Source organism: Eschscholzia californica, unplaced genomic scaffold (genome assembly GCF_041429995.1).
Source record: "Eschscholzia californica isolate CP2 unplaced genomic scaffold, dmEscCali1.0.p SCAF_2, whole genome shotgun sequence".
In the NCBI taxonomy this organism is placed as follows: domain Eukaryota; kingdom Viridiplantae; phylum Streptophyta; class Magnoliopsida; order Ranunculales; family Papaveraceae; genus Eschscholzia; species Eschscholzia californica.
Genome location: NW_028238309.1, coordinates 35,503,278 through 35,517,690, shown reverse-complemented (window position 1 = coordinate 35,517,690; position 14,413 = coordinate 35,503,278). Strand labels below are relative to the sequence as shown.

Below are 14,413 nucleotides of genomic sequence, written 5' to 3'. Positions count from 1 at the left end.
AGTCTTCAAACCAATCGAGATGTTGTTAGTTACTTCTCGAACTTATCAACTCGAGGAAGTATCACCCAACTATCTTTTGATTGCTCTTCACCAAATCTCCTTAGTGAAACCACCATTTCTCTTGGCCGATCTAAAAAGTTTAAGAATACTTGCGGGTTCAATGGTTCATTGAAGCTAGTTGTCACGGTCTTATTTTGGTTAAGTTTAGGACCTACATTTGCATTTTCAACCCTTTAACCAAGAAAAAACGGATTATTCAAATTCCTTCAAAACTATATTTTGCTCGCTTTGGGTTAGTCTTTGGGCCAACATCCTCCTCTCCTTATTACTATAACCACTACAATGTGGTTTGTTTGTTCACATCCGAGACAATGATCAAATTTAAGATTTTCAATCAAGAGAACGGGTGTTGGAGAGATTCTAAGAAAAGCACGTGGATAAGCTATGGTTATGGCGTAGTGTAACATCCCATGTTTCAAGGTTAGTTGAAGGACTATTTGACATTTGAGTCAAGTCAAAAGAGTAGGGGGTATTTTGTAATGTAGACTGAACTCAGGGACTTAAAAAGAACTAAGTAATTTTGCCCACCTTATATAGCGACATGTGGCATGGGCTTAAAATGAACCCCAACCATTTTGTGCATGCAGCCGGGAGACGTGTTGGAAGGGGGCATAATTTATAATTATTTTATATTAAATGTAGAGCCCACTTCTCATTTATACTCAAAACCCACTTTCCCTTTTATAACTCATTCTTTATCAAGTAAGGTCACTTATTTCATTTCAATTTGGAAACACACATGGAGCCGAGAGATGAGAGAAAATGGGTGGTTTAATGGTCGAACTTTTGTCGTCGATTTCTTCACGCTTGGTCGTCGGAATTCAACGAAATTTGTTCCAGGTAATCCCATTCGACTTGTTCTACATATCTATCCGTTCAGAATTTTGAATTTCGTCCGAATTTGGTGGTTTTATGATAGCTATTTCGTATACCGTATAGTTGTACTAATTTCATTTGGGATCGAAATTTGGAACTATTTAGACGATTATTATTCGATTTCTTCTAATGGTTTATGTTCAGGATCATGTTTAGAATGTTATGGACTATTTTGGGGTGACCATATATAGACGGGGTGCTGCCGAACTATTTTACGGCTCGAATTTCATATTTGGACTAGTTTTGAGAATGAACTGAAATAGAGATGGTTACCCGAATTTTGTCATATTTCATAGGAATGGACAGTTTCAACTATAGATGTATATGGTGTGGTTCATTATATGATTTGTCAGCTTATGGAGACTCTAAAATGAGAAATAAAATTTATAGGAAGTTGGTTGATTAGTTCGTAGGCATTTCCGATATTCAGGAGACATAGGTACGAAGTTAGAGATCGATTCGATAGACACTTGAAGTCTTCCGAAGATAGCGAATTTGCTTTTGAGTTTTCATGTTTTGTTTTATTTATCGTTTTTGTCGTGCAAGGTTCTTCGTTTAGAACCTAATGTTTCTATTCGATTTTTGGTTATTCTTCCTTATCCCAGAGTTTGCGAATGAGGAGGAATTTGGTCATATGGTAGGCGGGAGGTCTTTGGTGATGCAAGGACTGAGGTAGGGGTTCTGAATCCTTTATCCAGCATGGTTTTATAGATAATGAATATGCTAGATTCTATAGTTATATATGCGCCATTATAACTAGAGTTTAGGTAGCATGAAACTCGATTTATGTGATGAACTGAAATATGCTGGAATGGTTTTGCTGTGATACGAGAAATGTTTTCGAACTGTTTTTACGATGATTGCGAACTACTTGGGATTTTCTCGTATGTACCCGACTGCGGATTATGTCAACCTACGGGCACGTAGCCATTGAGGATAGGATGACATGTGGACACGGTTGTGATCCGTGTGAGACCGGTGAGGTGGGCGACACTAGTCATGAGACCTATGGGAGTAGAGTGCTTCACTTGCTGGCCATTGGTGCTCGTGCCTCCAGCTCGAGGCTCAGGGCCGTACACCCTGACCGCTCGCCTGGGAGGTGACATTGATTGGGATCCCTCTGCTTTGTGGCGATATGACTCTTGGTTGTTCCACTTCCGTGTTTGATAAGATAATAAATATGAATATTGGTTTTGAGATACGAATGTAAATGGAACTGATTTTGAAAGATTGCATTAGATGCATGACAGGGTACCGAAGAGAATGAGGTTCAGGTCCTTCCATGGGTATTGGGGGACGGCTCTCTTATTCGAACTCGGTGATCAAAAACGTATTTAGATACTTAAGATATATATGTATCATGAGGTAAACTCTTCAATGATTGCGGAGTCCCTTAGTGGGAGAGGGGCTTACCGGCTAGGGGTAAGTCTCTTTCTCGAGGAGACGTAGTGCATTAGCTAGTGCCATAAATGGGCTGGTACTATCTAACGCACTCTAGGTTCTCCTGAGGTACTCTCCTCTTATTGGGAGCGCACCATGGGTGGGCAGCTAATCACTGCTATTGCTTGCTAGATTCAGGAAAATGGTTTTGTATATAGTATATATGGTAACTGGTTTGATAACTCGATTTGTCATGATGTTTACAACTTATTAAATGAACTTTTGAAAACGTGATGGGTTTTGGATTGGTCTTCTACCAGAATAACTCGTGTCGGTGAGTATTCTGACCCCCTACCAGTTGTTAGTGTGCAGGTTCTTGGTTGTAGCCTCGAGGCGGAGTGTGTATTCCAGCCGGTGATCTTGTCTGACGAGGCTAACAGAGTTATGTCGTTTTATATGATTTTTCGTTATTTTCAAGTTATGTATGTATCGCAGAAATCAAACTCTAATATGTATATACGTAAAACTTAGAGTTGTTTATAAGTTGTATCGGTGTTTTATGAGGCGTTTGTATGTTTGTGGTTCGGGTTTCGACCCGAACTGAGTTGAGTTTGTTTAGCTTCCGCTCAATAGTTTATTCTTGTTTATGCGAATGTATGGTTTGCATGACAGGTTTTGCAGGTGCGACCGGTTCGATTTACAGAGGAGACTCTGCCGGATTTTAGTCTCGTCTGTGAATTGTCGGGGCGTGGTCGTGTCTATTTTGGGACACGGGGCGTCACACGTAGACCATGAAAACCTATTTTTATTATCTAATCACGTTTGCTTTCGAGGGATTATACATTGGTTAAATAGCAAGGGAGATATTATTGCATTTAATTTGGATAAAGAAGACAGTAGGTTGATTGAAATACCCAAGAGATTATATGAAATGGTAAATAAACTTAATTATCACAATTGGTGGGAACATTGTTGGCTTGAAGTTGTGGAAGATGAAGTTAATCTTGTACTTATTACCTCTGAAAATGAAATATTAATTTGGGTACAACATGATTATGAAAACAACAAGTGGAAACTTAAGAAAAAGGATGTGATAAAAAGAGAGATGGGTTGGCGTAGTGTTACTAGTCTCATTTTCTTCGATGGTGTGAGATTGGTTTTACACGTCTTTGGCTTCAACAAGATTAATAAATGGGAATCTCATTGGCAAGAACACAATATCCAAACTGGTGTTTCGGGACCTTTATGTCCTACACGTGCGATATCGTGTTTCCCTCATATATGCACTCTAACTGAAGTTTTAGGCAACAACCAAAGCAACTGAAACTCGATTAGAAAATTTGTTTCAAATTTAAGGACCCTGAGTAAGTTATATACTTTTTTAATAGAAGTGTTTTTTTATTTTATTGAATTGGACAGTAGTATAAGTGGCATATGCCACTATGAAATATTGGAGCTAATATTTATAATTCATTGTTAGATTTTAGTGTATTGAAGAGGCTTGTTTTTTTTTTGTTGAAAAGAGGCTTCAAGTGATCTGTAGGCCTCTAAACTAAGTCGCAAAAGTCTACCTTCATGAAAGAAGTTATATTTGTGACGCACTGACGAACAGACCTGGCTCCGGCGAAGGTTTTCCTTCGCCAGAGATTAGAGAGAGAGAGAGGAGAGAGAAATTAAATTTTTTTTTTAGAGAGAGAGAAAAAAATTTTGAAGGTCGCCGACCGGCGACCTGCCGGTGAAGACGATGATGTGGCTGGTTATAACGAGGTGGCAGAGAGAGAAAACATGTTGGAGGAGAGAGAAAAGAAATGGAAGAGAGAGAGTAACGGTATTATAACAGAAGGGGGCCATTTGGGTATTTCTCGTAAAGTAGGGGGCCAGGCGGGAAGCTGGTCACAAAGTTGGGGGCCATTAGGGAAATAACCCTAGAAATTTTTTATTAGTATTAAAAGTAAGGGTAGATTGGGAAACATCAATAAAACTAGTAATAAATGAGTCTTATTTCAAGTAAGTGGACAAACATTTTGGGACTTCCTTAAAAGGAATAACACCCAAACAAAATGGGACAGAGGGAGTAAAAGAATTTGGTTACACAAAATGACAAAAAGGGGTATTTTAGCATTTGCACACTTTTTGACCTGAATAATAATTTCAAATGTTTTGTGATTTTCTACTCATTTTCAATATTATTTTGACCTTTCTAGAAATTACTCCTTATTTATATATCATCTATATAATAAAACAAAAGGGAAAAAGATGACTGAGACAAACATCCTTATTTAATTATGCATATTATTTAGAAACCCTTCATTATTTACAAAGTGATCCAATTCCTTTTAATTCATAAGTCTTTTCACGTTATTTTAGTAAGATAGTTTGGATTTTACACTTCGGTACACAACTATATCCTGGTTACGGTTAAGTCCCTCCACAAAAATTACCTGCCAAATTCTTTCACGTAATTTACACCTAAGTCCACAACTACCCCGTCTTTACGGTTAAGTCCCTCCATTAATATTAGCTCGAAAACCCCTAATTTACACATCGGTCCACAACTATACCATGTTTACGGTTAAGGCCCTGAAAGAAAAATGACTGCATCCTCTCAACAAATATTTTGAGTTTGAACCAACTCATTGGTTTCTCCCGGTATTTTTTTTCTCCTACTAAAAAAATGATTTGCTATATTGGTAAACCACTTGTATCAATACAAAAAAGTGTAAATTTGGTTATAAAAATAATACAAACAATAATAATTAATAAAAATCTCTCTCTCCTTTAAATAAAATTTAACAATAAATTTCGTAACATTTGATTGATACAAGTGTCTGTGCCCTAGGGCACAAGATATACCCTAGTAAGTTTACAGAACGGAAAATATTATTACGAGGAGATAAAAACTGAAAATACAACTTGACATCCATTCTCCTAATTGTAACCCTCAAGGCTATATCGAAAGTCGTCGCGCAAACTATCTTGTATCTAGCAGCTTTCCAACCATCCTGTGACCACAATTTCCACCGCACATTTGAACCTTACTCCTATACCTGCAAGTAACCGCCTACTAAAAGTCTGACCGATGACCACCTCTTCAATACCAGAATAACCAAATGATTCGAGAGTAAACCCCAGTATTCTCTCGATAGAGAAATCATGTCCCACCACAATCGGAGGAGATTCAATCGAACACCTCATAACTTGAGTCGCTGAAAATGACGCAACTATGCTAGTTAGAAAAAAATGCAGCAAGCTTCTAGTTGATGTGATATAATAGTGGGTTGTGTTTAAGAAAGAAGTGAGGATAATTGTGAATCGGATAAACCGATCAATGGAGATAGAGACTAAAACGGTTTAGCCGAGTGATAGTGAAGAGATGAACGATCAAAGCTTGGATTGAAAATTTAATTCTCTGTGTGTTTTCATTGATTATGTAATAGGTATTTATAGTTACATGGGTAAGCTTATAAACTAAGTTAGTATACAAAGAGATATACATAATCATAACCAATCTTAACTAATTCAAATAGATTCCCTTTTGGAATGCCCAAATAAAAATCGAGTTCCTGGATTGTTTTAAAGATCCTATGAGCTCGATACCCTAAGGCCAATGTCTAAACCAGATTTTAATTTTAAGTGAGGTTTGGGATTCGCAACGTTGTTTCCTAAATGGGCAAGAGATCGGTGATGAAATCCGACTCCTATCTTGTATGGGGTTTGTGCCCTTACTAAAGACGATTAAACTAAGCAGTTCGTCAAATCAATGAGGCACACAAAAAAACATACAAGTACCCACTTACAGGGGATTCGTGGGTGGCCAGAGAAATTACCTCCCGTTCAAGACGGGCGATGACCTTTGATGACGACCCGGGCCACTCTTCCCTCAAGTGTCCGAACACGAGGCTTCGTTTGACTTTCGGTTACAATTTACAAGCCCTCTAATTTAGGGTCAAAACTTTAATCCAAAAATAAAATTCAGAAAGTCTAAAGTCTCTCTCTCAGCAAAAATAAAATAAAAAATAAAAAATGTAAATTTCTTCTTTTCGACTCCTTCTCCTTGTTTGCGCCTTCTCTTTCGCTCCTTAATGCCCTACACACCAAAAATAGAGAAGCAAGTTAAAGTGGCCAAAAATAAAAACTTACCAAAAATAAAAACTTTCCAAGATTAGAACAAATTTAAAACGTAGTCCCCGGCAGCGGCGCCAAAAACTTGATGGGCCTAAAAGGTTACCCTAAATAAGTCACCACCCGCAAGTATACGGGCGTCAAGTGATAATTCCGGTAAGACCGGTTCGTTCCTCAGAGACTAAGTGAAACCTATTCTAAGACTTGGAAGTAACTCGGTTTTTGGTTTTGATGAGGTTTTGGTAATAAAATAAAATATATAAATAAAATAACAGAAATAAAAATGAACTCAAATGGGGGAAAGTACCTAGGATTTTAGAAATTCACCACATAAAATCACCTTTAGAAACAAATACTTAAAATGGTTAATTCTCTTCTTTTTTTATAACTCAGAATTTCGGATAATGAACTATCCTAATCCCGGGAGATGTTTTCGTTAAAACCGAATAAAACATAACAATGTAATCATTTTATTTTAAATAAATCAATCTCTAAACTACTATTTATCAATTAATAAGTATGAACCGTCAAATGATTTAACATAAGCACGATGCATCAAATCGAAAAGTATAAATAGCGAAAAGAAAATCTATTTATCAAACTAAAACGAATTAAACTATGAAGCATTAATCAAGAGTTAATCAATAAAAATTATATCTCTAAAAGATCAAAAATGGGTTTCATCGTAAAACCCTAGATGGAGAGTCTTAGCTAATCATGATCGAGATTTAAATAAATATGAATAATAAAAGAGAATGGAAGAAAACTTAACTTTTTCGCTATTTCCAAACCAAACAGGGCCTTAGGGAAATGATTTCCTTCTGTTTTTCCCAAAATTCTGCCAAACAGACCCTTAGGGAAAATTGTTTTCTCTTCTTCTCGGAAAATACTTCTCTGTGGGAAAATTATTTTCCTTCTCTGGTTTTTCTCTCTCTCTACTATGTTTTCTCTTTCTTTCTCTCTCTAAACTTTCTCTTTCTCTCTCTATAGTAAAACAGTAACACTATCTTTCTCTCTCTTAGCCGAAACAGTAAAGGATGAAGAAGATAAAGATAATTCAATGGAGTTTATTAATTCAATCTCTTTCTCTCTCTACAGAACAGGAGCTCCTCTCTCTCTTAATTTATAATTTCTTTCTCTCACTAAAAGAATTACATAAAAGAAGAAGAAGATAAAAAATAGATGAAGATAATGGTGTTTCTCTCTCTCTCTCTCTCTCTAATCTTTCTATTTGGTTGAGCTTAGAGATGGTCCTCTTTGACCCCCAAACCGAGATGATCTATGACTCTGTTTTTACCATGTTTTATAGAACCGAACCTCCACTATCTCCCTATTTTAAATGGTAAGCAAATCCTTCTATGATATCTTCAATATGATTCTCTCGATCTTATATCTTTATTCTCTATCTTCATGCAGCTTTGTCTTCCACGCCATGTTCACTCTCTCTCTAAAAAAATCATAACCGAGACACTTTCTCTCTCTCTCAAATATCTTGTCTTCAATCTCTTTATATATCTCAACTGTATTTGTACCATAAAAAGAGAGAAACACCAGCTCATATTCTCTCTCTAAGAATATTTTGATCAAGGAAAGGGATCACGCTCAACTGTTCTCTGTCTATCTTGGTTTTCAATCGAATCCTTTCTAATATCTTCCCTCTGAAATATCCAAGAAAATCTCTAGAAAAGAGATCGATTCCCTCTCTATGAATGGTAGCAAATCCCTTCTTTAACGGTTAGGAGAAAGAGAAGGATATTATCTCTCTAATTAGGTAAGAAAAATCTTAACTTTCCCTGTTTTTAGCTTTCGATCCAACCAACCCCAGCTCCCTTTTAAAAGAACAAGAAAATCTCGGTTCTCTCTCTCTATAATATATTCAGGTAAGATTGAAATGAGATAAAGAGGGAAAGAGCCGTTATAAGGATTTCACGTGAAGGTGTTAACTGTCCAGTGTGATTGATTCGTTGATTTGCGGCTGGTTGAATGAAGGTGCAACGCTTCTCATCTGACTACGCCACGTGTACGAGAAGAAAGGTTGTTCGTTCGATCTCCAAAGGAGTACCAGACCATAGATGCACATGAGTACTGTATCATGTCTCAATGAAAACCCCGAGGGCCTTCCTGAACCGCCCGATAGCATACCGAAATTTCACTTTGACGTTCAGATGCATGCCACGTGTTGCTGGACGACTTGGTCACTTAGTATTTTTCACCCCAACTTTGACTAGCTATAATTCTTCCATCCGAACACCGATTTGACCTCTGTTTTCGCCTACGGACTCGTAATGGACCCCACTTCTCATCCAAGCACCAACATTAGTTAAGATTTTCCAGGACCAGCAAATGACCATAATGCCTCTAGCATGTTCTTCTCCCGATTTTAGTTATTTTTCGAGCTCAATCTCGTAGTAGACACCTAAATAAAAGAAACACACAATTCATTAGAGTAACTGCTCGAATTGGACTAACTAGCCCTAGTTAAGAGATTCAGATGAGGCATTTTCATGGCTCATCAATGGACATGATGCCCAACTTGCTAAGTGTCCGTTTAAAAGCGTCAGCACCAAGAGGTTTGCTAAATATGTCTGCAAGTTGTTCTGTGGTTCGTATAAACTGGGGGGATATCACATTTGTCTTGATCTTTTTCACGAACAAAATGCAAGTCAATTTCAATATGTTTCGTACGTTCGTGGAAGACGGGGCTATCGGCAATATGAAGAGCCGCTCGATTATCACAATGTACAGACATTGGAGACGGATGATCAATGCCTAAATCTCTAAGTAGATATTTTGACCATTGTAGTTCACATGTGAGATTGGCGAGAGCACGATATTCGGCTTCAGCCGAGGATTTCGCAACCGTTTGTTGCTTTTTAGATTTCCAAGAAAGTGGACTAGAACCAAGCATGGTAAAATAACCTGTGGTGGATCGTCGAGTGGTGGGACAGCCTGCCCAGTCGGAGTCACAATATCCTGAAATATGTAGAGAACTCTTGGCGGATAGAAAAATTCCATGGCCAATAGTATCTTTAAGATAGCGAAGTATACGATGAGCGGCATCAAGATGCGTAGATGTGGGAGATTGCAGGAACTGACTTAGATTGTTCACCACAAAACTGATGTCAGGTCGAGTAACAGTAAGATAAAGTAATCTACCAATCAGGCGGCGATAAACTGATGGGTCATATAAAGGTTCATCATAGTGGGACTGAGCCGAAGTTTTTGTTCCATTAGAAAAGCAGAGGAACGACAGGCAGTGAGTCCAGAATCCTTAATTATATCAAGGGCATATTTTCTTTGACATAAAAATATTCATGTGGGAGATCGAGATACCTCAATTCCCAGAAAATATTGAAGACGCCCCAAGTCTTTGAGGGAGAAAGTACGATCAAGAAATATTTTAAGTTTGGAGATGGCTGAATCGTCAATACCGGTGATGATGATGTCATCAACGTATACAAGTACATATAGAGAAGAAGAAGATGTATGAAGAGTAAAAAGAGATTTTTGAATCCTTTGTGTATTAAAAAAGAGGAATTTTTTAAAACCATTGACGGGGATGCCTGTTTGAGACCATATAGAGATTTCTGAAGTCGACAAACTTTAGACTCCCCCTGTGTAGAAAATCCGAGGGGAAGTTTCATAAAAACTTCTTCATCAAAATCCCCTTGGAGAAATGCATTATGACATCTAGTTGATGAAGTGACCATCCTTTGATGGAAGCAAGAGAGAGAAGAACTCGAACTGTGACCAACTTTGCAACTGGTGCAAATGTGTCATGAAAGTCAAGTCTCTCAACCTGAGTATAACCCTTTGCAACGAGACGGGCCTTGTAACGTTCAATGGAGCCATCAGAAACGGAATTTGGTTTTGAAAATCCATTTACAACCAATGGGATGTTTACCGGGAGGCAAATCAACAATCGTCCAAGTGTTATTGGATTCCAAAGCTAAAATTTCTTTGGACATTGCTTCCCGCCAGTGAGAAGATTTGACAGCTTGAGAGTATGAAGAAGGTTCATCTGTGGAGAGGACAGAGTTTAGAAAAATTTGATGAGAAGCGAAAAAAGCGTTGATGGAAAAATAATTTGTAAGTGGATAAGTGACAGAAGAATCGATCGTAGTTGGACAAATGTAATCATTAAGACGGGATGGTGGTCGGCGAACACGATGAGGGCGTGTAGTGGAGGTGGTGTCAGAATGTGGTGTGGCGATAGTAGGCAAAATACCCATTTCCAGAGACGAAGGAGTGTCCGTATCAGAATCAGAGAGGGTGGACGGAGATGGAGTGTGTATAAGATTGTCACGGACAAGAGAATCTGTCCGTGGGGAGGCAGGCGAGGTGCCTGTATGAGGTCCAGAAGTAACGGATTGAGGTGGGGTACCCATAAAATCGTCACTTGAAGGAGTGGACGAAAGAGATCGGTGGACAGGATGTGGAGGAATGAAGGTGCCTGTAGAATCTGTTATAGTTGGGACAGTAGCTGAAGGCAAATATCCAAATGAACCATTGTCAGGGATTGAAACAAACGGGTGATAATCATCCGAAAGTGGATTGGTGGAAGAGGGGAATGTGAGGAATCGATTCTCATAGAATAATACATCGCATGAGGTGATGATTTTGCGAGAGGATAATTCATAGACTCGGTATCCTTTTTGACCATATGGATAACCGACAAAAATGCTCATTGAAGCTCGTGGATCGAGGTTTGTTGTGATTTGAGAAATGGGACGACGAACATAACAAATACACCCAAAAACTCGTAAATGAGATAGTGTTGGTGGAGATCCGATTAATTTTTCGTGAGGTGAAAGTCCATGTAATATGGGAGTAGGGAGCTTATTGACTAAGTAGACCGTCGTTAGTACACATTCACCCCAAAAAGAAATGGGTAGTCGGGCTTGTAGACGAAGAGAACGAGCAACCTCTAAAATATGACGATGTTTTCTTTCAACAACGTCGTTTTGTTGAGGGGTATAAGGACAACTCGTTTGGTGTGTTATACCGTTGAATTGAAACCAATTTTGAAGATCTTTGTTTAAGAACTCCGTTCTATTATCGGAGCGAAACGTTTGGATTTGAGGAACCTTAATGTACCTTGTCCGGTTTTTAAATGAGAAATTGTCGTGTGAAATTGATTTGTTACATAGTTAGAAAAATTGATAACGTGTTTTGTAGTATCCGATTTCTTTGACAAAAGAAAAATCCACGTGGTACGAGAAAAATCATCAACTATAGTAAGAAAGTATCGACAACCGGAATGAGACGGGACAGAAAATGGTCCCCATAAATCGGCGTGTAAAAGTTGAAAAGGTCGAGAAGATGTAGATGTACTAGAAGAAAACGGTAGACGCGTTTGCTTGGACAATGGGAAAATATCGCATGGCGTTTTATTAATAATGATAGATTTCATACATTGAACATTCGAAACTAAATACTTGAATCTAGAAATGGATAGATGGCCTAATCGCCAATGCCATAGATTAAAAGATTCATTATTATTTGACTTAGGACTAGAAAAGACAGAAAAACAAATGGTCGGATCCATGCGAAGAAGATAGAGCCCATCATCGAGTTTACCAAGTCCAATCGTTGTTCTCGTTACGGGTCCTGAAAAATACATGCGCCGGAATTAAAAATTACTAAACATTGAAGTGATTTAGTAAGTACAGAGACTGAAATTATTTTACCCAAAAATCTAGAATATGTAAAACATCATGAATGTAAAATGAATTAGTAAACATAATGGATCCTATGTGGAGTACTCGAATACGAGTTCCATCGGGTAATCTCACATAATAATTGGGCGGAGCAATTCTAAAGGATGAAAAACGAGAGAGGGAGCAACAAATATGCTTGGCTGCTCCTGAGTCAATGATCCAAGATATAGACGATGGAGATATACCTGTTGAATGGTCGGTTGAACCGGTGGTGTGAGCAATCGGAACAGTATCCGGTAAGTGAACAAGGCCTTGGTACTGTTCCTGAGTGAGGGAAGTGGCTGCTGGAGGCACCTCCGTGCCTTTGGAGGGTGTTGATAGAGTGGCAGCAAGTGGAGATGACCGTGGACGTGGACGAGCTTGATGATTGGAAGGTGGATATCCATGTAGTTGATAACAAGTCGCCTTCATGTGTCCATGACATTTACAATATTCGCAAAATGGACGTGCTCGTTTTTGTCGTGGACGATCCACACGATCTGACCGAAAGTGATCATGATTGGGAACGACTAAAGCCGCAGCCTCGGACCCATTAGTAGTATCTGCCATGATACTTTGTTGAATCTCTTCTTGTTTCACAAGAGAGTGAATACGTAAGATAGAGGGAAATGGATTCATGAGGAGGATTTGGCTTCGAATAGCCGAGAAGCGATCATTGAGACCTTGCAAAAACTCCATGGCTCGCTCTTGATTTGTACGGTCAATGAGCGACTTACCGTGACCACAAATACAAGTATCAACGATCATGAGTGATTGGAGTTCGTCTTTAAGCGACTTGAGACTAGTGAAGTAAGACGAAACATCTAACCCATCTTGTTTGAAATACGAAATGGCTCGTTTCAATTGGTAAATCTTCGGAGCATTGGTTTGAAAGAACCTATCATGTAGGTTACGCCAAATGTCCGAAGCATTGTCATCATATAGTATGGAAGATCGGATATCCGGAGTGACGGAGTTGATAATCCAACTCCCAACGAGGTCATTACACCTCTCCCATGAATAAAGCTCGGATGGTTTAGCGATCGAACCATCGACGAAGCCAAGCTTGTCCTTGGCGCGAAGAGCCATTTTCATGGCTTTTGTCCAAGAAGCATAATTGTCTCCTGATAAGAGAGGAGTAATGAAAACTGTTGAGGGTGAGTCCGAGTGGTGGACGTCGGACAAGGGAGATACCCGTGGTGGTGAGTCAGGTGTGTATTCGGATGACTGATCAGGAGAAGCCATGAGAGAAAAAAATTCAAAAAACTTGAATGTGATATAAATAGAGGGAAGGTTAAAGGATCGAAAAGCTCTTATACCATGTGAATCGGATAAACCGATCAATGGAGATAGAGACTTGTTAGAATATATGAATGTTAGAATACATAGTACCACATTGTCCAATTGATAAAACTTCTCTCTTATGTAACTCTATATAAAGAACTTATGCAATAGCTAGGAAATCAATACAATCACTACAATTCTCTTTTCTTTCATGGTATAAGAGCTTCTAGGTTTTTTTTTTCTTGGGTTAGTCAATAGAGTCTTCCGCTTGCCGGCGGCGGTAGTCCCATAATGGCTACCGTCCGCCGGACTTTTATCAGTTTTTAGTTCAAGTTTAGTGTTTTTTTTTCCTTTTCAATAAGACTAGTTCTTTTCTATTGTTGAGATCTAATTATTCTTCAATACTTTTCTCAATAGTATTTGAAGATGATGAAGATTAACAAGAAGATGAAAGATCCAAACAAGAGTGATTTGTTGAAGAAATCACATGATAAACTCTTCAATGATCTCAAGCATTTCAAATGTCAAGTTCTCCACAACATCAAATCTATGTGTATCAATGGTCCATGAAGTTCAATATTGAGAGAAATTGGAAAGCTATTAGAGAGGGGGAAAGAATTCATGGATTTCTTCACTAGAATAGTTATATAACCCAAATTTATCTTGAAGCTATACTTATAGTTGTCCAAAATCTTGACTACAATATGATGTACATTAAGTGTTTGATAGAATGCATCAAAAAAATCTTGCTTATTCTCAAAGATGGTTTTCTTTTGATGTTTTGAAAACATGTTTGTGGGTTCTTTTATGGCAAAAGAGTTAATTCTCTTAGTTGATTTGCTCATACTTCTTAGTTGAGAACTCTCACACTATTGTTCCTTAGTTTGCATAAGTTCAAATGAAGAGGAGATAAAAGAAGATTATAAAGAAAAGTTGAAGTGGGAAAGCTCAAGAATGGTGATTGCTAGTGTTTAAAAAAAAACATCAAATCA

The 14,413-nt window shown here is 38.2% G+C and overlaps 1 protein-coding gene and 2 long non-coding RNA genes across 3 annotated transcripts; 1 reads left to right on the top strand and 2 right to left on the bottom strand.

Moving 5' to 3' along the window:
- Positions 1 to 774: 774 nt before the first annotated feature.
- On the top strand, positions 775 to 2,879 carry LOC147557588 (uncharacterized). The gene is made up of 3 exons (XR_015234071.1): positions 775 to 900; positions 1,542 to 1,608; positions 2,675 to 2,879. It is a non-coding gene; the product is annotated as an uncharacterized LOC147557588 (long non-coding RNA).
- Positions 2,880 to 5,075: 2,196 nt separating this feature from the next.
- LOC147557587 (uncharacterized) lies at positions 5,076 to 8,891 on the bottom strand. The gene is made up of 2 exons (XR_015235311.1): positions 6,144 to 8,891; positions 5,076 to 5,522 (listed from the first exon to the last, which is right to left on the bottom strand). It is a non-coding gene; the product is annotated as an uncharacterized LOC147557587 (long non-coding RNA).
- A 122-nt stretch (positions 8,892 to 9,013) lies between these two features.
- LOC147557586 (uncharacterized) lies at positions 9,014 to 13,226 on the bottom strand. The gene is made up of 4 exons (XM_086658897.1): positions 12,344 to 13,226; positions 10,343 to 10,921; positions 9,772 to 10,001; positions 9,014 to 9,646 (listed from the first exon to the last, which is right to left on the bottom strand). The coding sequence occupies exons 1-4, from the start codon at positions 13,224 to 13,226 to the stop codon at positions 9,014 to 9,016; spliced, it is 2,325 nt and encodes a 774-aa protein (XP_086515023.1).
- Between the last annotated feature and the right edge of the window lie 1,187 nt (positions 13,227 to 14,413).

Excerpts from the sequence above, each read along its gene's own strand:
- LOC147557586 (XM_086658897.1), bottom strand. The coding sequence starts at position 13,226 with ATGGCTCTTCGCGCCAAGGACAAGCTTGGCTTCGTCGATGGTTCGATC. Across the intron at positions 10,922-12,343 it reads TTCAACCGACCATTCAACAG|CTACTGTCCCAACTATAACA; the intron begins GTATATCTCCAT and ends ATTTGCCTTCAG. Across the intron at positions 9,647-9,771 it reads AATATTTTCTGGGAATTGAG|TCCCACTATGATGAACCTTT; the intron begins GTATCTCGATCT and ends ACTTCGGCTCAG.